Source organism: Ammospiza caudacuta, chromosome 21 (assembly GCF_027887145.1).
Source record: "Ammospiza caudacuta isolate bAmmCau1 chromosome 21, bAmmCau1.pri, whole genome shotgun sequence".
NCBI lineage: Eukaryota > Metazoa > Chordata > Aves > Passeriformes > Passerellidae > Ammospiza > Ammospiza caudacuta.
The window spans coordinates 136,578-163,766 of record NC_080613.1 but is presented as its reverse complement, the minus strand read 5'-3'; the positions used below and the strand labels follow the sequence as shown (position 1 = coordinate 163,766).

The 27,189-nt window shown below is 37.0% G+C and overlaps 2 protein-coding genes across 4 annotated transcripts in view; one reads left to right on the top strand and one right to left on the bottom strand.

Moving 5' to 3' along the window:
* Positions 1-27,189, top strand: part of RALGPS1 (Ral GEF with PH domain and SH3 binding motif 1) — a 75,235-nt gene that overhangs the window by 17,551 nt on the left and 30,495 nt on the right. Inside the window, exon 11 of the mRNA XM_058818323.1 lies at positions 26,767-26,904. Within this exon, the coding sequence (XP_058674306.1) occupies positions 26,767-26,904 (138 nt within the window). The remainder of the gene's footprint in view (positions 1-26,766; positions 26,905-27,189) is intronic.
* On the bottom strand, positions 1,508-17,131 carry ANGPTL2 (angiopoietin like 2). Of its 3 annotated transcripts, XM_058818326.1 has the most exons (6): positions 16,845-17,131; positions 13,372-13,518; positions 7,388-8,244; positions 4,105-4,298; positions 3,592-3,862; positions 1,508-3,071 (listed from the first exon to the last, which is right to left on the bottom strand). In XM_058818326.1, exons 3-6 carry the CDS (start codon positions 8,193-8,195, stop codon positions 2,872-2,874), a joined length of 1,473 nt encoding a protein of 490 aa, XP_058674309.1. In that variant the 5' UTR covers positions 8,196-8,244; positions 13,372-13,518; positions 16,845-17,131; the 3' UTR covers positions 1,508-2,871. The 3 variants fall into 3 exon arrangements, with proteins under 3 accessions (XP_058674309.1, XP_058674307.1, XP_058674308.1); XM_058818324.1 differs by lacking the exon at positions 13,372-13,518; XM_058818325.1 differs by lacking the exon at positions 13,372-13,518 and having other exon boundaries at positions 7,388-8,223.

Below are 27,189 nucleotides of genomic sequence, written 5' to 3'. Positions count from 1 at the left end.
TGGGTATGATCTTATAATCTATAGATTTGTTGCACTGTTTGCTTCTTTTCCACTTGGAATGTAACAGTGGGGGTAATTATGATAACTTTGAATGACAATTGAACAGTTTCAGGAAAGAATTTTTTGGAAATGTGTATACAAAAGAATAACTAGTTGTCTTCTCAGGTTACATCAATCTTGTGACAGCCTTTTGTCTAAATGCTATAGGTGGAGCCCCATTGTTTCATTCCTGATAGATAGATAATGTATTAGTTTGACAGCATCTTCTTTACACTTCTGAAAAAGGTAGAGATATTTCAAAAATTCAGAAGAGCAATGTCAGTTTCCTATGGCACAGCTTGAAATGGAGATTTACAGGAGAATTGCAGTTGCTAGTGATCTTCTCTATAGGGCTGCAATTCTCTCTTGCATAAAGCCACCTAATGTGCTTTTGCTAATGATAGGAATGGTATCATTTTCTAATGAAGTGTATGGTATGGAATTTTTAGACTGCAGGGTTGCCAAAGATGTACATTTGGGGAGCAATGAAGTAATGTAATTGAAAGCTTTGGAAATAATTAGGGAAATGGGAAAAACTAAGGCCTTTCACAGTTTGTAGTAATGTAAGCTTCTACAGTAGGTGGACCTAGTGCACCTGTTGTGTGTGTTTTTTGTTTTTTTTTTTTAAATAAGCATAGTGAAATCTGTGGTTCTGCCAATGTACTTGCCAATAACTTCACAGTATAAGTTCCAAATCCCTAATGTTTAATTACTTTTGATGTGCCAGGCTCTGTGTTTAAAATGATTTTATGCAAATATACTAATTTTATGTAAAAAATTTATAAGTTCTTTTCTCACATATGGTATCTCTAGGTAATCATGGACTGACTTCTGTGCATTATCTTTTTTAATTACATGGACGAGTATCTAGGTAAATGACTCACCTTTTAGGTAAAAGGTTAAGAAATATTATTATTTTAACAAAAGACTGTCAGCTTGAATGCGGGTTTAAAGCCTATTTTGAGTGTATACTATGAAGATGCATTTCCAGCCATATCTCCAGCTACAGAAGAGCAACGGTAATAGCTTTTCTAGTGGATGCCTCATCTTGAGATCTGCACAGTGGATACCTGAACTTCTCTGTGTTCTTTCCTCAAACCAAGCATGAAGTAGCCTTAATGCTAGTAATTGTAAGAGTATTGCAGCCAGGCTTTATGAAGGGCCAGTAGGTGCATTTAATATTTCTAATCTAAAATACAAATCTTTTCCAGAATTGAGTAGATAACCCCATGGAAGATAAAGCTTGAATACTTTTTGGAAAATGTGAATGTTTCATATAACCCTCAAAAAGTTGCTCCTCCTTGGGCTGTGTGGAAATTCTGTATTTTTTTCAGGTGAAAATTGTTTTGCTTTTTTATGTTACAATATTTCAACACTTAACACACATCAACAGTGGTTGCATATCAGAGTTTGTTTGAATCAGAGGCTGACTATTGTGTAGTAATCTGAACTACAACAAGATGAAATCTCAACATAACATTTGGTACTTTATTAAGGGTTACAATATTACAGGGGTAATCTAATATATTAAAAACCCTACTTTGAGTTATATACAGCACATGCTACATCACACATCATACTGTGGTAAAGATGTGATGAGGTAATAAGGGAAAAGTATGCAAACACACACAAACACTCAGTGTCATACAGGTTGACCTTCTAGAGGCTTTCACTCTGCCTCTTTTATGCATTCTTTAACTTGTATTTTTTGTAGTAGTTTGTTTGTTTGTAATGGGTGTGTTGACAATGTGTTACAGAAACGTATCTCAGAAGAATATTAGAATTATTCCAGTCTGTATTTCATAAGTATGACTGACCTCTAAATATGAGTAAATCTGTTTAATAATTTGACAGTAATAATTGTGAAATATGTTTAAAATAACTTTTTTTGCTATGGATAAATTCTCTATATAATTTTTTATCTAAAGGCTAAGGTTATTAAATAGCTTATAAATTGGTATCCATCATTTGCCTGCAAAGTTGGATAGACCCTTTAATTTATATCCAGCCATTTCTGAATATAGAGGCTACACAGCAGGTAATCACTGAAGTCGGGTACAAAATACTGTAACAGTTGTGTAGTATAACTTGTTGGCTATAGAGCACAGAATACCTATTATAAATCTGGATTAATTTCCATATGCAAGTAGCTACTTCATTTTGGTAAGAAATAATTAATGTTTTTAATCTAAAATATTTGAATTAATGGTGAACTTTTATAGGAGCAGATTATTTAAATGTACATAGGGAAGGGAAAAGGCCAGATTTATCAGGACAATAATGGTTTGAGTATCTGCTCTCAAAACAGAATTATATAGTTCTAACTTTATTCATGGTAGTTAACAAAGATTACATAATCATTACACTAATGTACATATACCAGCTACCTAGTTCAAAGGATATGATTCCTGTGTCAAATGATTGCTTATAATAACAATAATAATAATTAAACTCTTACTGTACAGTTTGTAGTATTTCCTGTATTTGAGAATATTTATACATAACATACAAAAATACTTAAATGCGGTGGCAATATTTTTATCATCCAAACTTAATTTACAGGGAATAAAAACCAGGAAGTTTATCTACAGTTTTCATCTAAACTGCAAGTTCCAGTAGGACCAAGAGGTGTTCTGAATGTTATTACAGTTCCTTTTCTTCAGCTCTTTTTCTGGGGATGATTCTTGAAAATATAATATACAAGCCCTCATACCTTATCAATAAATGTACAGTATCTTACATTCCTCATTTCTGAAAAGATAATTTCAGGTAATAAAATCATAGCTTTATGTGATTTTTAGAACAACAAAGCAAACCAAGAGAAGAGTTATTTCAGTGAAATGTGTTAGGGTTAGGTCTTATCATCATAACAACTTTCTTTAGTGAATATGATCCTCCCCGGAATTCAGCCCAGTAAACACCATCCTGGTATCGACTGCGGTAGTGTCCTCCACGATACCAGACTCCATTGAGATTTGAGTGAGCACATGCATTGTACCACCATCCTCCCTTCTGGTAATGAGCACAGTTACCTGCAAAAGAAAGCTCCAGTTCAGGCTGAGAAGTAAATGAAAACTCTTAAAGCAAGCAAGCAAAGTACCAGACTTCACTGTCTGGATGGTTGGCTGGCTGATCTGGGCTTTTTTTAGTATGTTTAACATGTAGGTATCCTGTGGTACAAAGTGAACTTGGGCTTCTTCATGAACCAGCTAAGTAGTTAGGTTCTACAGATAGAACCTTTTTTGTTACTTTCTCTTGCCTGAAAAATCAGCGGGTGTTACTGTGTCAACTAACCATTCATAGTGTATTTTACAGACCATTGTCTAGTGTAAAAACTTTTAATTTTGCTGTTAGTATATACAAGGGTTGACACATCAGTTTGTATTTCATAAGGTACTAATTGACAAATCCCTTTGTAAGTGCAAATTTTTTTTTGTTTTTCTGTATGTATGACCGTAAGTATTTTTCCTTTTTCAAAAGAGATAAAAGGGGGTGGCAGGGGACAGGGATGTAAGCGCAAAGATGGCAAGGCAGCTGAGAGGGACCTCCTACCTGTATATACGTCGTGGTCCCGGTCTAGCGTGGTGAACTGTTTGCCGTTGTGCCAAGTGAAAGAATCTCCCGCATTGCCGTTGTAGCGTCCCAGTCTCAGCTTGTAGTACTCACTCTCTGGCTCCAATCTGAAGCTGGCGTACTCAGCAAATACTTTTCGACCTGACCAGTCTTCCATTGTTATGAGCAGTTTGTAGTTGCCTTGATTTGTTAACCAATAAATGTTTTCTAATCCAAGCCAATATTCTCCATCTATATTACCAAATCCTTGCTGTAAAGGAAGCAAGAGAAGCAGGTTAATATCCTGCATCTGTGTTAGTGGTAAATCTGAGAGTATTCCTAAGCAGAAAACTGCACTAACTTATTTTATAGAGACTTCCTCTTCTGGAAGGGTAAACAGACAAGTTCTTTTTCAAGTAGGCTCTTGGCCAGACTCTAAAACCACCCGTTTAAATTAACTTTATCAGTAAGTTCTAGAGGGTGGAAAATATTAATTGGCTCTCTTGTCCTAACCTTGTATGTTTCCCAGTTCCTGAAAAAGTTGACAGAGCCGTCCAGCCGTCTCTGAATGACAGTCCAGCCACCGGGGTCATGCCGTTGGTCACACCAGACCTGCATAAGCTGGTTTGTGTTTTCTGGTTTTACAAGATAGATGGAGCTTGTGTCATGGCCGTCTTCTAATGCTTGTAGACAGTCTCTCCAGGGCCCTGTGTCAAAACAGAAAGGCTCTGCATCAAGCTGCCACTGAGCATTTCTTTAAAGCAGGGCAGTATTTGAGTTGGTAGCTTTTTGTACTAGTTTGGTTTCACTGAATAGCATATTTGTTTTTCCTCTTATTAAAGGACGAGTATCCACCAAGTGTTTTCAAACCAGTCCATTTATTGTAACGTTATTTCTGGAACGTTTCATAATGAGTTACTGGTAAAGGTAGATTTTGAAAAAGAAATACTTTTAAGGCAGCTGCACTGGTACTTTTACCATCAATTATATATTCAAAGAAACTAAATAAGAATGACTGCATAGATAAGTAAGAATTTCCTTTAGAAAACAAAACAGTAAGTTTGACCTTGATTCTGTCTTTGAGAAATTCAGCTTTTTTGATCCCCAAAAATGTCACTGGCACAGGCATTAACTGTGGAAGCAGCAACATAAATTCAGGCTGTAGGTCTTACTGCTGCCACCTTAATAAATTAAAAGGTAACATAGAAATTAAGATTTTTTTTTCTTTTTAACATAGGGTGCTTGTGAGAGAAACTTTATATAAATGACTTGACTCAATATACTTTGAATTCACAGAAATTGCAGTTAACATAGTCTTGTTTTCAGTTCAAGAGAGTCTATAAAGAGCTTATACTTTTTGAAAGTATCTTATATTCCTGTTTGTTTCAATAAATTTTCTCCAGTGGTATAATAGATTGTGTTAATGATTCTGAGATATTCAGAAATATCACCTGCCTTGATTCCTTAGCAGAAGAGTGAAGTCAACAAGAATCATCAAGATTAGAGATTAGAGCCCCTGGATTGATACTCCCTGCCCACTGAAGGAGTAAGGCTTGTCAGATTGTCTGACTAAGAGCCTTACTGAAGCATACAATACTATCAAGAGTAATTTCTGTTCTAAATTATTTCAGTCCTACCGTTTTTCATATTCATTGTCCAACACTACTAATGGTACTCAACAAATGCTTTAGAAATAAATTAGTTTTATAGAAATAATCTCGGTGTTTTGGAGATTAAAGCACTGAGGTTTTGGTATTTTTAACTATTTTAATCAGTAAGTCAGTGTACAAAGAGGAGTTCCAAGTCTTTGTTCTGTGGATGTTGTGTTCTTGTTGCCTCAGTCATAATCAGAGACTGTACCTGGAGCTGTGCTTATAAGACCCTTCTCCACTTCTTTTGGAGCTGTTTAGATTTCTGTCAGTTAGATATAGATGCCATGCTCTTGTCACACCCATTGCATGGCTCTTTATGAGAGGTGGGGAAAAAAAAGTTAAACCAGAGGAATTTAAATTATTAGTACTCATTATTTTATCACAATGTGTAGTGGCACTGACTAAAAACAAAAAGTAAGTAATTATTGAAGAACTTCTAAATAGTCAAACAGCTTTGACCTTGTCTTTGTAAAAAAATATATAGCAGTACGCAATGTAGTATTTACACTTTCTTTTATGGCACACAGCAGCAGTGCTCTACTCCACGTGAATCTTTTTTCTGAAAGTGATTTAAGATGAACTATTAGAAGTACATCAAAGTAGAATTTGCTACTACTTTTTAGTGACAAGTACTTTTTTGTCAGGTAGTAAAAATTTTAGCTAGGGTATTTTCCCATGAAAAAGTGAGAGCACCCTGACTTTCAAGGGAGGTAGTTTTGATAAAATTGTCTTTAGGGAGTTGTAGAATCACAGAAAGGCTTGGGCTGGAAGGGATCTTAAAGTTTGTTTCATTCCACCTCCTTTCCACAGGCATGGACATCTTCCACTAGACCAGGCTGCTCCAAGCCCCATCCAGCCTGGTCTTTGACACTTTCAGGAATGAGGCATCTACCAAAAAAAACCAACAAAAAAACCACAACCAGAAAAAAGTGTGAACAAAGTTAATTGTGAAGCTGCTGAGACTAGTAAGACTGTAATAAGTGTGTGATAGAGAGAATACTGGTCTACTACTTTTTGAGAAAGGGAGACTTTCAACAGATTAATAGAAGATATTTACTATTTTTCTTGTATTTCACTCCTGTTTTCATTGCACTGGTTGGCTGTGATCAGGTGCAGGCTTTGCTGCACTATCTTTGGCAATTCTGTGAAAATACTGCTTTAGCAAAATGATGTAGAGACTTATAGACTCAAGAGACTCAGTGCTTACTTGTTCAAGTTTCTTTCATTGTGAGTATTTCTATGGAGAAACAATACAGGGGTTGTTTGGTTTTGAACATGTGGCAGTTGCATTATTGGGTAGTCCTAAAAGTTTGTTGATGTCCATTGGAATATTTTGCAAATAGCCATGAAATATATTGAGTGCAGTTCCCCTTCATTGCTCTATTTCAGTTAGCTCTGAGTTCAGAAATCTCTATGACTCTCATCTTTTTTCTGAAGAAGGTCGTGTTGTCCACACAGGGAAGAGCACTGAACACATACCTGAATAGGTGTGTGTTTGGGTTTTTTGTTTCAAATGGCGGACCATAGGTGAAAGTGAGTTCTTTGCCAGTTATTTTGTTATCACGTAGATCAGTTGATCTCTAATGTGATTTCACATCATCAAATCATGCTTGTGGCAGAACTCCTAAGACTCTTAATAAGGGCTGTATAATATCCTGTTATTATTCCACCACTTACTTCCTTCTGCTTCTGTCTACAGCACAAGTCTTCCATATAAAGTAAGGAGATACTTACTCCTTTTTTAATTACACAAGCACATTATCAGATGCTATATCAAAAACTTGTAATAATTTCATATGTTTACACAGTGTCAAACTCCTTCAGATGTCATGAATTGTAGCAGCTCAGTCTTGAGCAAAGTAAATAAGATTTAGATTACTTGAACTGTAAGATTTTTCTGAAAGTCCTTTATCTTATACATGTAATATAAATGATGGGTTTGCCTTAGCAAAGTAACATGAGAAAAATATGTGGGGCTTAGAGTGTCTTCGACATTCATAGTTTTTTTTTTTTGCTTTCTTTCTGTGTTTCTACTACAGCATGTATGTAAAATTCACTAACTAAATAAATACTGACTACAATAAAAATGTTGCCCACTGCATATTAGCATAAAATAATGTAAATGTATCAATAATATTACTTACCAGATGGTTTATCAGTTGAAGTTGGAATACTAGTAACTGCAGGCATGGTTGGTAAGGTAGGTGGCAGAACCTTTAAGTTCTGATCACTTTGAATCTCATTAGTAGATATCTGGTTATTAATGCGATTGTAAGTAGGAGGCTGGTACACTTTAATTGGTGGTTGTGGAGTTTGTGGCAGTGGCTTTATGGAGGGCATTCTTTGACAATGTTCTTCCAGCTGGGCAATTATTATTGTCTGATTGTTGGCGATTGACATCAAATGTTGATACTTGTGCTCTAAGTCTTTGTATTTGTTTGCAAGCTGCAACATGTCTGCAGTTTGGTTCAAAATCTTATTTTCAAGTTGAGAAAGTTCTAAGGCGTTGTCACGTTTTCGGATAATTTCATGTAATAGCTGCATGTAGAGTTGTGTGACACGAGAATTCATATTTCTGCTCTCTTTTCTTAACAGTTTAACTTCATTAACAATTCCACCATCCACCTCTACCAGTTGCTGAAGAGTTTCTATTTGTCTCTTTTGTTTAAGAAGTTCATTGTTAAGTAACTGTAGTTCTTGTTTATTTACCCTGTTTTCAAGCAGAACTTCAGGCTCCTTAGAATTAACACAAATGGCACCTGTCACTCTCTGCTGAGGTACAATAAAGGTGTAAGTGCATTTATCCTGTGTGTCACTGGAACGCTTATATCTATTCATATAAATGAATTCTTGAGCTTTTTCCTTGTCATTGCCTTCAAATTCCTGTGTTTCATTTGTAGTAACTCCCACAACAGTTACTAGTATTAAACAGATGAATCTTGTTGTCATCATGATCCTCTAGTTCCGGTCAAATATTCTTCTGCAAAGAATTTAGTAAAATCTGTTTTAAAATAAATTTAACAGTAATGAGTAGGAAATAAGTGTGAATTTACAAATTATCATCTCTTCTAAAACTTACAAAATAGTACATAGTAACTGTTTGTACAAACGAGGTCCAGCATCAACTTGTGTTGATTAAAGGGGACATCATGAGGAGTAGTTGTATCTTTCTGTGGTCAGAACTGTAGTTACTAGTTGCTAGTTCATCTAAAGCCTGCCAAGAACCATAAGAAAGTAAGCAATAAATACAAGGATTTTAAGATTCCTTACTTCCAGGCAAATACCACAAAAGTTTCCAGGATTGGCGTTTTCATTTAAATATTAATTACACTTTCAATTTTTTACAGTTATAAATACAACCTTTAAATGTAAACATAATGTAAGTTAATATATGTATTAACGCTGCTAAAAGTTCTAAAAATATCAAACTGTTAATTTGCAGTATTTTAGAACTGTATATACATTGCAAGACATACAGCTTAGGTGGCATGTAACAATTTTACTTTATTCAGCAGTATTGAATCTCCATTGCTTTAAAGAAAAGGAAAAACTTATTTTACATTGGTCCTTAATAACTGTAAGTTAAAAACTCTACTACTCAGATATAATAGGCAGTAAAATCTGTTATTTTTCTAGACTAGTAGAATTTATAACTGAAACATTTACTGTGACTCTCACTGGAGACGGTCTCTAAACTCAGCCTAGTCATCTCACTTCAGAGTCCCTTCTTGAAAGGAGAAAAGTAGCTGCATACGTGCATGGTGGACAGTGGCACTGCATGGTGATTTAAATCAGCTGGTAGTGTCTACTGGCATACTGCAACAGTTGCCCTTCGGTGAAATTGCCCTAACTTAATTCTCCATGCAGATTCATATTCAAGGTGGACAGCTGAGGCCCTCACAATCTCTCAAAAAATAAATCAATACCAGAACTTTGTGGGCAACAGTAGACTTGGAAATATGGGCTTAGCATTGTCACTGCTGCCAGAAATACCGTCACAAACCACTCTCTTATCAGCTACTTTATCAGCACTTTGATGTCATGTACTTCTAAAACCTTTTCATTGTTGATTTTTAATGCTCATGTGTATATGCAACCTAGTTTTCTTAAATAAAACGAATGAAAAATGCAGTGTTGGAGTTTTTTCAGTGCATAAAGTCAGATACTTTTAAACCAAGGTGTAGTGTTGCTGTAGCGTTATTTCTTTGCTTCTAAAATATTTCTCATGGAATAATCATTGAATATTTAAGTATCTATCACCTTACTGTTTGCTCATCTCTGGTACATTAGTTTTTTTAAATTGCATGAAATGGTGATAGTAACAGCTGTGAGCAACTGGAGTGAGTCCAGCTGAGTACACCCAGCATGGCTAGCTGGAGGCTGGCAGACATGATGAATGAACAGCAGCAGAAAGAGAGAGGTTTGTGTAGCCTCCAGGTGAGAAGGTAAAGAAAGACACATGTTCAGCTACTTAAATGGTGTTTGTAAAGAAGATAAATTCCTTTTGGAAGTGCAGTGAAAGTATATGGCGGATACAAATTACCTCAGGAAAAAAATGGGTTTTATTTGAACTTCACTGTGAGGGTGACTGAGGACTGAAGCAGTCACCCAAACAGGTGGTAGAATCTCCATTCCTAAAAATATATGAAGTTTTGATTTAGGTAAGGCTATGAGCAGGCTGATCAAATGCTGAAACTGGACTTGCTCTGTAAGACGAAGATAAGGTCCCATCCAATCTAAACTGTTTTATGACTCTAGGCAGCTGCAGACTTTTAAGAGGTTTTTTTTTGTTTTTTTTTTTTAATGTCAAGCTAGTGCTGGATATGCATCCTTTATTATTCTTACTGAGAAAAGATATGGTTGTCATTTGTGTTTTTCTGTTTTTATGAAATAAACAATAGATGTTTCTGCAAAAGATTCAAAGTGACTAGAACTTAATCCTTCTTAAAAATTTTTGTTATATACTTTTGCCTCAGTTTCTTTTTTGGAATAAACTAATTTTAATTTTGCAAGTAGAAAGGAGTTGTGCTGTACAGGACTTTTCAAAAATCTTGAAAACATGTCAGATAAAAATCTGGAGTTTGACATGGTTTCTGCAAGTAAAGCAATGCTATTTGGAGTCTTGGAAAATAGGGAACATAAATTCACCCCAGACAACTTTAACTTGCATAATCAGCATTTGCACAGCAGGTCACACTTGGAAAACCTGGAAGTTTTCCAGGCCTCCTGTTCCTGCACAGATGACTGGTTTCGCAAATGTTTCTTGCGTGTAGGTGTAAAATAGTTTTATTTTGATGTTGGAGTTCTAATATCCTTCCCCCCCCCCCCCCAACCTGTACTTATTGTGACTACTGAAAAGAAGCTCTTTTTTCCTCAGAGTTCACTTCTGTCTGTTACAGCATCTCATATGAGCATCTCTCTGCTTTGAGTATGGCTTTGGGGTGCCCATAGCTGAAGAAAGAGCGACATGTAACAGATTTTTCTCCTGATTTTTTAAAGAACTGTGTAAGAAAGTAATGGGCCAGAGTTCATCAGCCTCATTATAACATAGCATCTCAACGATCATCTAGTCCCACTGCCTGACCATGTGAGTGACCCCTCTCTAGGAAGCCTATTCTAGGGTTTGACCAGTGGTTGCAGATGGCAGGCCACCAGTGAATGACATCAGCATAATTAGACTGTCCTGAAATGTTTCTCTGTCATGATCTTTCCTGCATGTCACCTTTTCTAAGATGTTCTTCTTATAAGAAAAATCAGTGGAAGGAAAGTGACATTGGTTAGAGAATGCCCCAGTACAAACAGAAACAAGAATCATACTGTTATCTGCTGTCCTCCTTCCTGCAGTCTGTATATGATAACTTTGTAAGTCTCTCACTGTTTGTACTTGTTTGGTTAAAAAAAATGTGTTTAGTATCAGGGCTATTTGTTGCATATTGGGAACAACTACATGAATAAATGGCATTCCTTCCTTTCTGCAGTTGGATTAAAATGAAGTTCACAACATGGTCATTTGAGCAATTCTCAATGATTAATCTTTCATGGACAAAAAAGCTTTCTGGAATAGAGAAAGTAGGGAGGGAAGCCAGAGAAACCATTTTAAGGAAGGATTTAAGGCTTTTTTTAATACCTTCCTCTTTGAGTAGCAGAACATCAGATTCTTAGGACATTACAATTCCTTCCCAGGTGAGAGGAAGATCATATCTGACGTCTAGGACATTAACTTCCAGTTTTCTCCTGTGCCCTGTAATTGCTCACACTCCTTGTACTTGACTGCTGCCATTGCTTGCTGATCACGCAGCTCTTCCTGTTTCTCTGGCTCCTTTCCCCTTGCCCTCTGCCAGTAGCTCTTCTGCAGGGGGACTGAGTGGAAACTATATCACTAGGGCCATATTTGTTCCCAGTGCAAAATTCCACTTGGGCAGCTGTAGACTTTTCAATCTAAAAGCACGCTTGCAGGTTTGAGGGAAATTTTCATTATTACTGGAGATACAGCATTGTTTGTCTCTTATCCTCAGGCATACTGACCAAACTTTAACACACAAGCATACAGGTGAATGAAGCACATTTAAAAAGTAATTATTTTGGTTAACCATCAAGTTGAAGTAATTTCATTATTTTATTTCTAGATTCTGTTCAAGATGCATACTCATAAAAGCATTTTTCATAGCAACTGAGTTGGGGCAAACTTGCCCTAGTGCAGATGTACCTCAGTTTTGTATATCTACCCTACTTGGCAGTATATTTCACTTTTTATTGAGGCAAAATAATTTTTTTTTTCTCCTGTTTGTCTTTTACCAGTATAACTGCATTTGTATGAAAATGTTTGGCAGCATTGTTGTGTGGCATATAATTGTAGCAGCTTTATACTCCTAGCCAGCACAAGTGCTTTAGTTAAAATTTTGGCTTGTATACCAGCTGTTTGCCTATATATGTATGTAATTGGAAGTAGGTGGTTTGCTTATTCATTGTTTATCCAAGTAAGGATATTTCCATGATCTGGTGACAAAAGAGGAAATAAATTTTCTGAAAGGGATATTGGATGTTTCAGCACTTGATTGCTTTTTCTGTCCTTTAGAGAGAAAATGATAATAAAATCTTAATTTGGCTTTGCTTTGAAACATTTTTCTGTCCTGTATTCTGTCTTGTTTATATGCAGCTTTTCATTAGCCAAAATGTGTTGCCTTTTAATTTTTACAAATATCGTGAAATTTATGTACTTCAACAGGATTTCAGTATTTTGCAATATTAAATTGTAGAAATGTTCATAACGTATTGTTTAATTGCTATTGTGATCCTAAAATTATAAAGGTAAAAATACTTCTACATGAAAAAATTACCATTTTGTAAATATTAATTTCTATTTTTAATTAGCTTGCCTTAAGAGGGAGCAGTAAAGGTATCAATGTCAGCACAATGGTCTTTTTGGGTTTCAGCTACTTACAATGTGCATAATATTGGATAATCCAACCTGTATACCTTTTTTCATTATTTGTTGGTTTTGATGCCATGCCTAGGAGGATCTCATTCTTACTAAAGAGACAGGCTAACTGTCTCAGGTTTTATGAAATATTTTGCCTGTGGAATTCTGTGTACAAGTGAAGATCTGTCTCCATGAGATGAAAAATATTACTTAAAATAATCATAGAATCATTAAGCTTATCTGAAAATGCTGCCAGTAGCTTTTCAATGCTATGGCTGGTTTTTGTTGAATGAAATTTGTTCATAAAAGAAACACTTGCCATATTACTCTGGAAAGAAATGTGTATATGAAAGCCTGAGTGTATAGTGTCAACATTCTCATCTCGATCTCAAGTGGTTTTGCAATGTTGAGTCTTTCAGCCATTAAGAGATTGGCATTTTGTGTCTAGGAGTTTATACTATGTCCTTTTTATATCTTTGCTTTTCAATGTCCTGCAAAAAGTAAGAGCAGGAAGACTACTGGATGGTGGCTGAGCACTGAACTTTATTATGTGTTGCTTAACATTACAAGTCAGTTTAAGGAGGAAAGGTTTTGATTCTTAAGACATTACCTGTACTATAGCATTTTGGAAAAGTACAAAGCAAAATAATGATCTGTGTGAATCATGCGTGGAACACCTTAACTAAGACAAATATGAAAAATAATTACCTGGATGTCATACCAGAATAGAAGTTTTGTATCTTAAACTGCATCATTATGGCTTATTTCTACAGATAAGGAACATAACAGATCCCAGTAGGTAAAAGTAACAGAATTGCTTCTTGCTGCTGCTCTTGTATTTCTATGTATAGTAAACTGCAACAAAGCCAGAGAAACATAGATGTGACATTGTGATGCACTGATCCATGGACAGGCAGCTTTCAAACATGTGATCCATGGCACTCTCGCTACCCTTGGACACTGCTTTACAGAGAAGGCAATTTTCTGCACTAAAACTCAGATGTTACAACAAGAGCATTTCTGGGGACTTGAGTAGCTATTTGGATTGCAGTATAGTTGGGTTTGCTGCAAAGATAAAAAACACTACCTGTTTCTTTTGTAGAAGTGATAGTGAGAACCTGGTATATGAAGAACACAGCAGCAAACTTTAACAAGTTAGAAAGATTTTTAGTGCCTTGTATGCTGCAGCTGAGGAACTAAGGATGCATTAATAGTTTACTGGGCTATCATAATTATTGTAAACAAGGTGATGCAGTAGCTTTTCTACATTACTTACTCTTACGTGGAATGCTCAGAAACTAAACTAAAGCAAGATTCTCCATTTAAGTCATTGCATCTTAGGGATAACAACTGTTGTTTTTACAATAATCATTGTCACTCAGCCTCCCTAAAAAGGCTCCCAGAGTATTACATACCTTAGAAGTTAATTTCAGGATCGTGGGGTTAATTTCTTTTAATATTTCACTCCATTTTCTGTGTAGGGTTTTATTTTTGTGGTGTGAGTTGGGTTTTTTTTTTGTAATAGGTGACTTCTATTTAATTAAAGAGTGGATAGGCAAGGTCCAACACTCACCATTTATTTCCATCTCTACAAATTGCTCTGACTGAGGAAGGGCTTACAGTCTACAGGTTGGATTGTTTAAGAGTTCATGTAGGTCCAGCATGCCAGAACTGAATGCACTGTAATTAGTCTCACACATCAAAGCCTTTCAGAATACCCAGATAGGTGAAAAACACATACATAAAAAGGATAACACACACACACTTTTGCATGACACTCATATTTTCTGAAATGGTTGCTTTGACTATGAAGAAAAAAACGATACCACACATACAAATGAGTTCATTCAGCTATGCTAAACCACTGTTAATCACTGGTTTTTGTGCTGGTCATATCTAATAAACAAGGCCAGGAGTCCTTTTGATGGGCTGTCTTTTCCTCTGTACCTCTGATATGCCATCTTCTGTGCAGAATCCTCAGGCACTGAGGCATATAAAGGAGGCATGTTCACAAAAGGCATAGTGTTAACTAAGACAGCATTTATTCTCTTGAAGATAAACTGCTGTATTTTATTGTGAATTCATACATAATTTGATAGCTGTGCATTCTAAAGAAGAAACATGAATAGCTAGCAACACATCTTTACTGTTTAATACTTTTGTCTTTGATAATGAAAGATATTTTTATATTATTGCAGTTTTACATTTTTATTGCATTATAAAAGCAAATGAAGCAAGGGTGTTGAAAATGTAAAATCCTGCTATGAAAAGATCAGAAGGTTTGGTTTTGCGTTTTTTTAAAACAAATCTTGGGTTTTTGCTTCTATAGAATCCTTTGATAGCCAGTGTTTGTGGACTTACAGTTAGCTGGCATGTTCCAGGCACCAAGCCAGTAATATGATCTGGATTTCACAACACCATTGTGATAAGACAGACAAGTATGAATTTTTTGAATCTGCTTTCTTTCCTACTCCCTGTCCCTTGTCTTAGAGGTCATGCTCTGTTTTTCACTCCTTTACACGTTTTATTCCATGGAATTATGTTAAATTATCCTGTCAATTTTTACCTCTCAAAGGTAATCTTAAAACTTAGTGTGAAATTTGCTCTTTTCTAAGAGGAGGGACGTCCACTGCTGCAGGGTTTCTTTTAGAATAAGCTCACGTCTTAGCTTTTCGATGAAAAGTATTGCTGTGAAAAATCTAGTGATTTTTTTTGTTTGTTTGTTTTTTGTTTTGTTAAAGGAAACAGCAATTCACAGTGAAAACACAGCACAGTAATATGTAGACCACATTTTTCCATGTATTGGAAAAAAACCTTTAAAGCTGGGCTCTAAGTTTTAAAGTAAATACATAGGAAAGGGCTGACACATAGTAGCATGCAGTGCTAGTTTATGAAAACATGATACAGAACTGAATTGAAAAATTTAACTCCACCTTGGGGGGGGGAATCACTTTTGCAGTTTTGCCACTAGTTCCTTCCAGTGTAAAAAGTGCCACACTGGCATTAACTAATTAATTCCTTTAAGACACTCGAGTTAGAAGACATTCTCTTGTCAGATTTTCTGCCCTCTTAAAACTGAAATTTTAGTTCAAGCACCACTTCAGTTTTCTTAAAAGGTAATACTTTTTCTAATGAGGGGATTGGATGATTAAGCAGCACATCAGAACGAAAGTGTCTTCATGAGGTCTTGGAAAACTTTTGTTTTGAAATAGGTTGCAACCGATAGGTTGCTGAAAGAAACTGCAGAAGTTTATGTATCTATTGTTGCCGTGTAACTTTCTTCAAGTTTTGGCAAAAACTTTAGTTACAAGAAGTACAAATATTCTTGATTACCAAGAATTTTAGTTGTTTGTGGATTGTTCTTTGTGCTTTACTAAAGTTCTGTCATAGATGTGGAATGTAATTACTGAAAGAAAGCACTGCTTTTGTTGTTGCTTCCCTTAACAGTGGCCTCACCTTATTTTCACTTAATCCAATCACTACCAGAAAGTGCTCATACTGAGTGTGCTCATATGTGTGCATGCACATTGTCCGTAACAGCCTTTAAAGGGATTCATATTTTAATAAATGTGGCTCATTTTACCCATGAAAAATAGCAGTTAGACCATGTAATACTTTGATGCCTACATGAATGTACTCATAAATGCTAGTTTCTTTGTAAAATTAAGTTTTTGTGAAATACTTCAAATATTTCCTTTATAGACTGTTTAAGTATCAGAAAGTTTTGTATCTCCCTAATCGGACATGAGTGTAAAAAAGACCGAATGGAGGTTTCAAAATCTTTAAGACAGATAGTCCTTTAGAAAATAGTATGTCCTAGAAAAATTGGCAAGTTTGGATGGCAAGTTTAAGGAAGTGTGAAGATCAAAGAAAGGCGCAAAAATACGATTAAAAAAAAAAAAGTCGTACTCTTGAAAATAATACCAAGGCTTTCACTGCCTGACACATAATGTCTCAGCTATATTTACAACTTTTATTTTAATATGTGACGGATTTTTGTTTAGGGTCGGGGGTATTTTTTTGTTCTTTTGAAGTGAATAAGCAGGCTTGCTGCTTTACCTTAGGGAGCAGTCCTACTCTGATAAGCTTGCATTGGCTCCCTCCGTGCAGCGGGAGCTGTGAGCCGCGCGTACGGAACCCGCCGCACCCGCCCGGCAGCCCCCGGCAGTGCCCGTCCTTACCGCGGCTGCTCGGCTTCCTCGCCGCGCTCCTCGGCCGCTCCCGTCAGCAGCTGCCGCCGCGGCCCGACCGCGGTGACATCGCCTCGGCGACCCGCAGTCCGCGTGCGCCGTGCTGGGACCAGACGGGACGTACTGGGGATTCTTTTCCTCTTCTGCAGTTCTTTTCCTCTTCTGCGTTTTTCTTGCTCAAGACGGTTCTGGGCTGCGTCCCGCGTCCGAAGCGGCACGTTCCCGCGGGGCGCTCGGCGCTCCCGGCCGTCCCGTCAGGCAGCCCGGAGCTGCCTCATTTGAACCCCTCCTCTTTGTGGCAGGCTTATCCTGGCCGGGAAAGGGGAAGAGAAGGCAAAGCAGCGGCGAGCTGCCGGGCGCTGGTTGGACGGGCCAGCTGCCTCCGCCCCCGGGCAGTGGGGCTGCCGGGAGGAGCTTCGTGCCTCGGCCACCCCGGCCGAGCCCGCCCGGGCTGCGGGACCGGCCTCGGGGGAAGCCGAGTTTCAGCCGCGAAACAAGGCACATGCCGGGGTTAAGGGGAAACTGGGGAGACCGCGAGCAACGCCCGTCCGCTTTGTTAGATCAAGGGCAGTGAGGGTGGGTAATTGCACGGGACTCAGCCCCAAAATGTCGGGGGCCGGGGGGGCACTTCCTGCCTTCGGATCTCGTCACGGCGTGCTCAGGGATGCGGGGATGGACGTTCATCCCAGGCGCTCGGCGGGCGCCAGCGGAGCCAGCAGACTAGCTCTGTGTACCGCTGAGGGGCTCCTTTCTTAGTACTTCCTAGGTCATCTTTGTCAGGCAACAGCTCCAAAGAAATAGTGGACAATAAATTTGTCCAAATTCAAGCAAGCTCTTTTAAAATATTCTAATGCAGATTACGAATTCGTTATTTGGCTGAACCTCCGTGCATTTTAAATGCTTCTTCACACTTGTCCTGGTAATCTAAAGCCTGTTTCTCATTTGAGTGATAGGAATTCTTGCAATTTTCCTAAAACCTCTAAAAATTTGCTATTATAAAACTCTGCGTGTAGAATGTTTTTGGTTATTAGCTATTAGCTGTGGGTTTAAAAAAAGGTTTGTCAAATGAATGAATGAATTTAAAATCTGCCTTTATAACTTGTTGGGAATCCTGCAAAGAAATTAGCAAATTAAAAGTGAAACTTTACAACATAAAAATGGCTTTTTTATTACAGTTTAGGAAACCAAATGGTTGTTTCAGTCACTGTATATCATTGGCATCATAAGAAAGCTGTATTGTACTAATGGGGTGCATTGTAATAATGGGCTTGTTTGCAATGTGTCGGTCAGTTTTGAAGATATTTGGGTTTTTTAGAATTGGAGGAAACCAATATGAGGGCACTTGAGTTAACCAGAGGACAAATAGAGAGGTTTAAAGACACTGTATTAAAACCAGTTCTGTTCAAGTTAAAACATGAACAAGTAGTTGTTTCTATAATGACAGATTATTTCCATCATAAAAGTGAATGTCAGAAAAACCCTCACGTCTAACTATATTACACTATCAATTCAATATGCCTTAGGCTTTCTAAGTTTTTTGTACCTTCCCTGTATGGCCTGTGATTCCTTCAACTTACTATTGTTATGTTAATTATTTTCTATTTTAACTCAGAAGCTTATTCCTTTCTATTCTAAAGAGGGAGGATCACTGACTGGAGTGCCATTTCAGTGCTAGTTAGGAGCATAGTCTGGATGCTTGGGATTAAAGCAGTCCAAAGCTTTTCCGATTTTATTCCAGTTTTATACTGAAAAAGCTGGCTTAATAGAATCAGAAAGTGATAATTCTGTTAATTTTTGACCGATTTAGCAATATCCCCATTAAACTTTCTTTCAACGTGAGTATGATTCACACTCCTTCCTTCCCAAGGTGCTTTTTCAGCCTAGGAGAGCGCTGCTCAAGGGAGGGAAGTGGCAGCAGGAAGAGCAAAGGGAGTGGGTTGCCATGAGTGTTTGTCAGGATATTAGAGTGGTTGTTTCCTGATCAGTTTCTCCAGTTCCTAAGTTGCTTGTAGAGCTAGATAGGTGATTCTCTAGCTAGATTACTACTTGGGTGGAGTATTTAGTTTTCATTTTAAAATGGACAGTTTTAGATTCTTTGCTTTTATAGGAAAATGCAGGTTTCTAACTTGAAGTTATGCCCCACAGCACCAAGGTTCTTGAAAAAAACTATTTCCTGAGGATGAGGTTGTTGATTTAGGCTCATATTTATAAAGTATCCATAACCACTTTTAAGCTCTTTAACGTATAGTTTAGGTCCATTGATTTTAGGGCACTTAAATAAATGCAGTTAAATGCCTAAAATTTTTACTCAGTGAAGGAGCCTAGAGACTTTTCTTGTGGTGGATTTTTAGTCATTAAGCGTTCTCTTACAGGTAATTATGTTATAAATAAAATATTTGAAAAATCAAAATTAGCCAAACTCTGTTTCTGTGACTGTCCTCTTTGCTGAACAAGAAGCATATTTTTACACAGATCAGCCTGATTAAGTACTGAGTGCTTTTTAGTCTCTTAAAAGCTGTCTAAATAACCTGTAAGCTTTTGTGTATGGCTTGTTCTAAATAGCATATGACAAAGCTTATTTCTTCAACCTGTTGCAGTTTTGTCTACAGGGAAAAAGAGAAGTTGTGCCGACTTGATAGATGACGGGGAGCTTTTATTTGGATGTGCCAGGTGTTTGTAGCATAGCTGAATTGTTTGTATAACAACAGGTGTTTGCTCCTTGGGAAGGACTGAAGAGAAAAAACAGGATTTGCCTTTGTGTGGGCATTCTGCTTGGACCAAATGGGCATACCTTTTCCTTGGATTTGTAATGCTGTGAAGTGCAGTTCACTGGTTTTTTTTAAGAAGCTTTACGCTGAATGATGTGTTTTGCAAAAGATTTCATAGTTGATTTCTCCTTCATCCTCAGAATCTCAGCAATCAGCTTGTATTAAAGTCTGTGGTTACAGAATAAAACACCCTACTAGCAGAAAGGTACTAACATCCAGTTATTTCTGGCTGTGAAGTCTGACAGTTGTCTTCAGCAGGGTAATGCAGTTGGCAAGGAGTGGTTTGAAAGACTTGGCTTTGAGAATGATTGAAAATACTATGAAACATCTGGCCATAGAAATTAACTTTGAGTCATCTGAGTGATCAGAAATTCAAGGTAAGCAGAAAGAGATAAGAATGTGCCAATCTTAAAAAGGTAAACTTTGAGAAATTAAACAAATTGTTTTTCCAGACAGGGTGCAGTTAAGTTGCCAGATTCATTTGCCACAAGATCTTTCAATCTCAAAAGTTAAAAAAGGAAAAATGCTTTTGTAGGAATAGCAGGGAAAAGAAAAAATTGATGGATCCAGTGAAAAAACATTGTAAAGAAAAATTACCACCCAGACTTAAACCTGAAAGTGTTTATGTAAGATCTGTCTCAGGAAGTCTCTAACCACCACTTGCTGCTGACAGGAAGCAACATCTGGAAAACAGCTATTGTACCTTTGCCTTTTTCCTATAGTCTTTTTTGAAGTATTTTCTGCTTTCTGACATTGGATAGCATGCGTTTAAAAAGGTTAAAATGCATCACTCTTAAAGCATTTAATCTTCCGTAATGTATTTTTCCTAATTCATGGAAATGTATTAGGAAATAGCTGGGCTTTGGGGGAAAATGAAAAAAAAAAAAATTGACAGTATTCTGGAGAAAATCTTATTTGTTTAGGGGGAAAGCTTTGGTAGAAAGGTCTAGACAGTTTCAGAATTATTTAGCCTGTTTCAGTGGATAACAAAATGATCTGCACCAGTCAGAGATGATTCACGGTACAGCTTCTTGAATGTAATTCCAGTTGAGTTCCTGGTAACATTTTCTTTCACAAACTGGTATTTTAGTTTGAAAGTTCCTTGGGTTTTGCTGCACTTATTGATCTGATTTTCTATATTAGGCTTCATTGCTGTGGTGACAAATGTGGGATGATTAATTCCCGGGGTTGAATAGGGTGAGATTACTCAGGAAAGACTATGGAATCAACATCAAATTTTAATTTTGTTAGTTGTTGTTGCTGAGACATAATGAACCAAAATAAGGTGCCCTCTCTAGCTCTACACTTTTATAAGGTAAATTTTGCTTATATCACATGATAAAAGAGATTGCTTGAAGTACTCACTTTATTCACAGTTAAAATTAGGGTCCATTGTCTGCTTGTATGTGCAGAGCCTTCCTGCTGCAGCAAATTAGTCCATAAAACTGCTGTACTCCAAATTCCCCTTCAATAATAGATATGCAGGTATAGGCCAGCACATTTTTCAAGCTTGTCATAGAACAGTAGAGTTGTGGCTTGAAGAGATCCCTGGAGATTATTTTATCTACCTTCTGTGGAAAGCAGGGCCATAAATTAGGTTACCCAGTGTCCAGTCAAGCCATATCTTGAGTATTTCCAGCAAGGGAAATTGCTGTCCTCCTCTGGGAAACCTATTTCAATATTTAAGTGTATTCACAGAGAAGAAATTTGCTTATATGCAGATAGAATGCTCCCCCATCACTTCTTGACCTGTTGCTATCACTCTGGAGAGAGTATTTCCATCTTCCCCGTGACTGCTCTTGTGTACTGGAAGAGCAGTTAGGTTCCCTTCCTGCCTCTTCTCTAAGCTGAACAAATTCAATTCCTTTAGCCTTTTTTCATATGGGAAGTTTTCCAAACCTGTAATCACCTTGACGGCTGTCCATGGGACCATGTCATAAATGTGTGAAGTCTCTCTTCAGACATTTTATGATGAATACATTTCTGTATGTTACAAATTATATGATGTTGCCTTAGGAAAGGTTTGTCTTCAGTTTTTTTTAGAGTATTCCAATCCTGCCAAGGTTAACCAGTATATACATTTGGTTTTGTAGAAAAATTTTCCAGTCCTTAATCCTTGGAAAATATCCAGTCTTCTTGAAACCAGCAATACCACAAAACAGTTGGCTTTTTTGCCTATGAGCTAATCTCCTAACAATGGTGTCTTTGGTTTTACAAACTGCTGACTGTAGTAGTTTGGACTTTCTACCACATAGTTAATTGATAAGTTACTGTCCCTCTGTCCTCTGCTTTGTTTAGTGTGATACAACCACACTACTGTATGTAGGAAAATGCTTTCATAAATATTCTTGACTACAAATTGGAAATATATCCTTGTCTCTTCTGGTCCTCCTGTCAAACCAGTGTCATTATTCAATTTGTGAGGAGCAAAAATGGAAAATAATTACTTTCCACAGATTCTCTTACTTTATGTGTGCCAGTTAGTGCATGTCTTGCAGACTCTGCTTCCTGTGCTGAAGGAATGCTCTATGCCCAGACATCTGTGTTACACAGCAGCATATGTGCATTCAGGGGCTGTGAATATTTAGAAGTGTACATGATTGTAAATAGGGAACTAAACTGTTCATTAAAACATTTAAGGGTTTTTTTACCTCCTTTTACACCATGTGTTTGTTCACAGTAACAGTACAATTTACCAAATAACTGTGATATTTATTATAGTACATGATCAAAATGTTACCTAAGAATAATAAATTGAAGTCCCCAGGCTTGTGTGAAATACTTCTCTATCAGCTAATTATTTTTTGTTGCAAAGTAGGGAATGTCTGACTGACAAAAATATCATACATCAACTGTTTCCTAGCTTACTTGCATTTGCAGAATTGCACAGACCCTTAACAGACCACTATGCATGAAAGTATATATCAAATATGCAGTAGTGGGGTGGTTTAACCACCTAATTTTTTGTTTGTTAGCCGTACTATTTTCAGTATAGTTTTATAGTCATTATAAAAAAAGTTTAAAAAATTAAAAAGTAAAAAAGACGCAGTTGATAATGATGCAAGTTTTCAGTCTTTATTTGCGCAGATGTCTTTTATGATTGGTTTTGCAACAGTGTATATTTGTGAAACAATTTTAGGTGCTGCAAGTTTTGGATTACACCTCATGCCTGCAAATTGTCATAAACCCCCCAAATTCTGAATTGTTAGGAATAAATGTTGCTGCTCAGGTAAAAGAAATCTGTGACGTAGCAGAAAGCTTGAACCCAGGCTTTCTAACTTGGAGGAAAAAGCCAAAAAAAACCAGATTCCTCTTTGTTTCTGTTACTGCTATTTAAAGTAATACCTGCCCAGCTTTTCTCATTAGTATAAATTTGTACGTTATTTACTTGACTGAAAGTGTTTTGTCTTTCATAGCATGTTATGTCCGTCTTTCTTAATGAGGGACAAATTGCGTACTGTAGTTGTTCATGAACATTTTAAAGCTTACATGTTCCAGTTCAGGTTCTTCAGAACTGAGTGAAGCTGAATAACCATTCGTTTTTTGAGGGCTTGGGAGTATTTTTCTGAAGACCTTTTTATTAGTACCCATCAACTCCAAAGTATGCTTATTTATTATCTGTCCCAGTGCTACTTTCTCAGAAGCTTTGAGTATTGAATAAAGAAAATAATAGGAGAAGCTTAACTGTAAATCAAGACACAAATATACAGACTTAGGTTTGCATCCTGCTGAACACTGCAGTTCTCCATAAATATTTTTTCAATAAAATCTAGCCTTGGAAATTGTTGTCTGGTGGGTGGAGGACTCAAAATGTGGCATTGACTGCTACATTTGAAGTTCACTTTTTTGCCATATTAATGTTTTCCTGTCTTTAAACTGTTACTAATATTACTTCTTTGTTTGAACTCTCTAGTAGAAGTTTGAAAGCTTGGTATCTCAGGTTTGGTTTTCTTTTACCAGCTTAAAAATAATTTGTCCCCGTTACACAAAGTGATTTTCATTCATAAATGTAGTCCTGGATTATTTGGCTTTGCTTTCCTTAGCATGTGTTGTTACTTCCATGGGACCATAAACTAATGAACACTGTTGTCTGCATACAATATCCAGCTGCAAAATTAGTTCTGGTGATAATGGAGAAAAGTGAGTATCACTGGAAAATGATACTTGCCTGTGGAAGAAGCTGCCCATGAGCTCACCCTGTGGAAAATATCCTGGTGGCCTCACATCCTAGCTTTTTTCAGTGCACAGTAGCACAAATGTGAGCCAAAGTTTGAAAAGTTAGTGCTGTGTGTTTGCTTTGGCATGGGGCAGCCCTGAGGCTTTCCTTTGAGAAGCGGGTCTTGAAGTCTTTTGCTGAAGGGAATAATTTTGTCATTCCTCTGTGCAAAATGAACTGATTCTTATCTATGCCCACGATTGCATCAGATATATAGAAGAGTTTAAAATATCATTGCCAAGATTAAAAAAAATTCATAAAACTTGATTATCCTTCTTGCTTTAAAGGAAGAGAGGGAGAGGAGCAATATGGGAAAGGGGTGGCTTGGTGTGTAATTACAAAAAATGTGTTCTTTTATATTCTAGCATATTACAATCAGTTTAATTTTTTTGACATCTGTCAGTTTGGGTTTTTTCTTCCTGCACCCCACTACCTACCAAAAGCCCATTTCCTTACACTTTTATTTGGAATTTGCAGGGCCTAGGCTAGCACCTTTCATCCTTTTTGGTGCTTGTATACCTTGTTGGTCCTCATCTGTATGTTGTCCTGGAAAATAAATTCTTTGTCTTGAGAAAAATGCTTACAACTACTACTGCAGAGTGGAAATGTGTTTATATCTTTAATATCAATGAGAGGCTACAGACTTCCTCAAAATAGCTGGAAAGTGGCCTTGACCCAGGCTGCCATAAGGCATGTTGCAGTGGAGAGGCTATGAGCAAATAGAAACTTTACAGTCATAACTCTAACTACATTTTGATGTGCCACTTGACAGGAGAGGACAGTGAAGAGCTGCTGTATGGAACCTCAGTCTAGGTATGACCTCTAGGTCATTGCAAAACCTTGGGGACTCAGGATTTGCTCAATGCTAAACTGCTACAGAGCCACTCTAATATTAGGGAAATTGGAGTTCTTCCCTCATTCTGAGGTATAAGGTGCCTGGTTTGTGCTGGCCTTGTGGAGGTGTTAAGGTCTCTCGAGTGTGTGGGATGATGGCCAAAGCAGTTCCCAGTGTGGTTGAAACCCTTGTTCAGATAAAGTTCAGAAAAGGTGAAAATAACAATTGGGTTTGGTTTTCCCTCTTTTAAAGCTAAGTAAGACTGACATGGAAACAAAGCAGGACAAAAGTGCTCTTTATATTTCCTTGGTATGATAAGTGAAATTTAGTATGAGATAAAATAAACTGGTATGATTAATAGCTTATCTTCACAAGAGTGGAAAAGGACAAACAAAGAGTAGGTATTGCTGCCCTTGACAAACTTGTACAAAATTGTCTTCTAATCACATAAAGTCATCCTTTTTTCCTTTTTGCCTCTCTGCTTTTTGTATGTATTTTTATAATCTAGGAAAGCAAACCCCAATTACTCCCTCTTTCTTTAAACTCATCCTTTGGCTTGAAGAATTACTGTAGCTGAGAAGTAGAATGACATTGGCATACTTTATCAGTAGGTCTAAAACTACCAACTGCTAATATAAATTACAAAAACAGAGGGGTTTTTGTTTTGTTTTGTTTTAAGAAAAGGAAGCAAATAAAACAATAATTCACAGCATTAATAACTTTTGATTATACATCATTCTGTCTTTCTAGAGGTAGAAATGTGTAGAGAGAGAAATGAAGATAAGTTGAGAACGGTTTTTAGAAGATACTTTTTGGGAGAAAGCAATAAATACTGCAGGTTACTGTTAAGATAAAACTGTTAAGGTGGTCAGAGTCATATGAACCTCTGGTTTATAAACTGTACTTATATTTATGAGATATATAAAAATATATAAATATGATTATATATAAAACATACAAAATAATTATATAGCTACATAAATAAATATATAAAAAACGAGATATATTTCTTCAAGAGAGGATTTTTAATATGGGATGAAAATTATCTGTGTCATTGCAGAAAGTTAAAGTAGACTATAAAACTTGACCTGATTTCTAAGCATCTTTTTCTTTGTTTAAACTCCAGCATGACTGGAAATTCCCATGGTTTGTATGTTGTTCAGTTGTTAATCCAGCTCTCTTCCACTCATTTACAAGGTCTAAATGTCCCTTTTGGTTTTGGTGGGATTACTAAATTACCTTTGGTCTCTGGAGCACTCTCCTATTTATCATGTCAGTGGGTCTAATGGGCATATATGGTTCTTTCATAGTCCAAATTCACAGATTGCTGCGCACTTGAGAGACAGTTATGGCCTTATGCTTTCCAGGCAAAGCATTAAACAGTTCATAACAAACTGAATTTGTTCTGGCTTGTTGTCGCCTCTCTGTCTGTCTCTTCAGTTTTCAATAACAGGTCATGTGATTTCTTCATTCATTCCTCCCTAAGCAGTGTAAGGCTTTTTCAGAATGCATGAATGAATAAGGTAAAAACCTAAAGAAATTAGATATTGCAACCTGGCTAATGCTGGACCTAACACAGTGTGATCCAATGAGCAACGTACCGGTCAAGGTGGTAGAGATCTGAGGAAACAGATGTGTGGCGAGCTCAGCTTGAGTGAGAAAAAGACTTGCCAAGGATTTCCATAAAGTATTCCGAAGTCTCAGGGCAGAAAAGTTAATGGAGCTCTTCCCCACTGGTGGCAGACAAAGGAGGTATTGCAGTGGTCTCTGGTCATGGGAGCCAGCAGCACTGTGTCCCCCCACTGTCAGCACCACTGCCTGGGGCACCTCTCATTCTTTTCTTAGTGTCCTTTTTATGGTCCTGCAAATTGCTCATAGTAGGCAGTAGCCTAAGTGCAGAAAAACTTTTCTTTTTAAGGGGTGTCATGGAACTCAAGCAGTAATTTTGGAAATTTTCAAAATGCAAATCCCAAGATCTCCTTTGTTTAATGGGCCCAGAGCACAGGGGCGTAAACAGCTATGTTCATTAAAAATTATGCAACTGTTTCTGTTTGAAACACTAGATCAATTGGTTGATTGATTTGTTTGTTTCAGGAATTTATCTCTTGGATTTAATCTACATAGATTCTGCATATCCTGCTTCAGACAGCATAATGGAGAATGAACAAAGATCCAATCAAATGAACAATATTCTCCGAATAATAGCTGATCTGCAAGTATCCTGCAACTATGGTTGGTAAATGTTGTTATGTCTATCAAGCCTTAACTAAAATTTCTTTAGTGTGAAATTGTGGAAGCAGATTCTGAGGGAACGCAAGAGGCTAATGTTGGTAGAGTTGAACACTAGTAAGTGATGTAGCTTCCACTTCTGTGTAGCTTCAGTCTTACCAGCAAATTGGGCAGATAAGCATGTATTCAAAATTGTAAGAGCTATAACAGAGGTTGTGTAGAGTTTACTGTTACATGTGGGGTACAAATGACATACTTTCAAGTGCAGCTATTGCCTTTGGCTTATAT

Coding starts and splice junctions, on each gene's coding strand:
- ANGPTL2 (XM_058818326.1), bottom strand. CDS start 8,195: ATGATGACAACAAGATTCATCTGTTTAATACTAGTAACTGTTGTGGGA. Junction 4,299..7,387: donor TTCAACTGATAAACCATCTG/GTAAGTAATATT, acceptor GTTTTGACACAG/GGCCCTGGAGAGACTGTCTA. Junction 3,863..4,104: donor GGAACTGGGAAACATACAAG/GTTAGGACAAGA, acceptor CTTCCTTTACAG/CAAGGATTTGGTAATATAGA.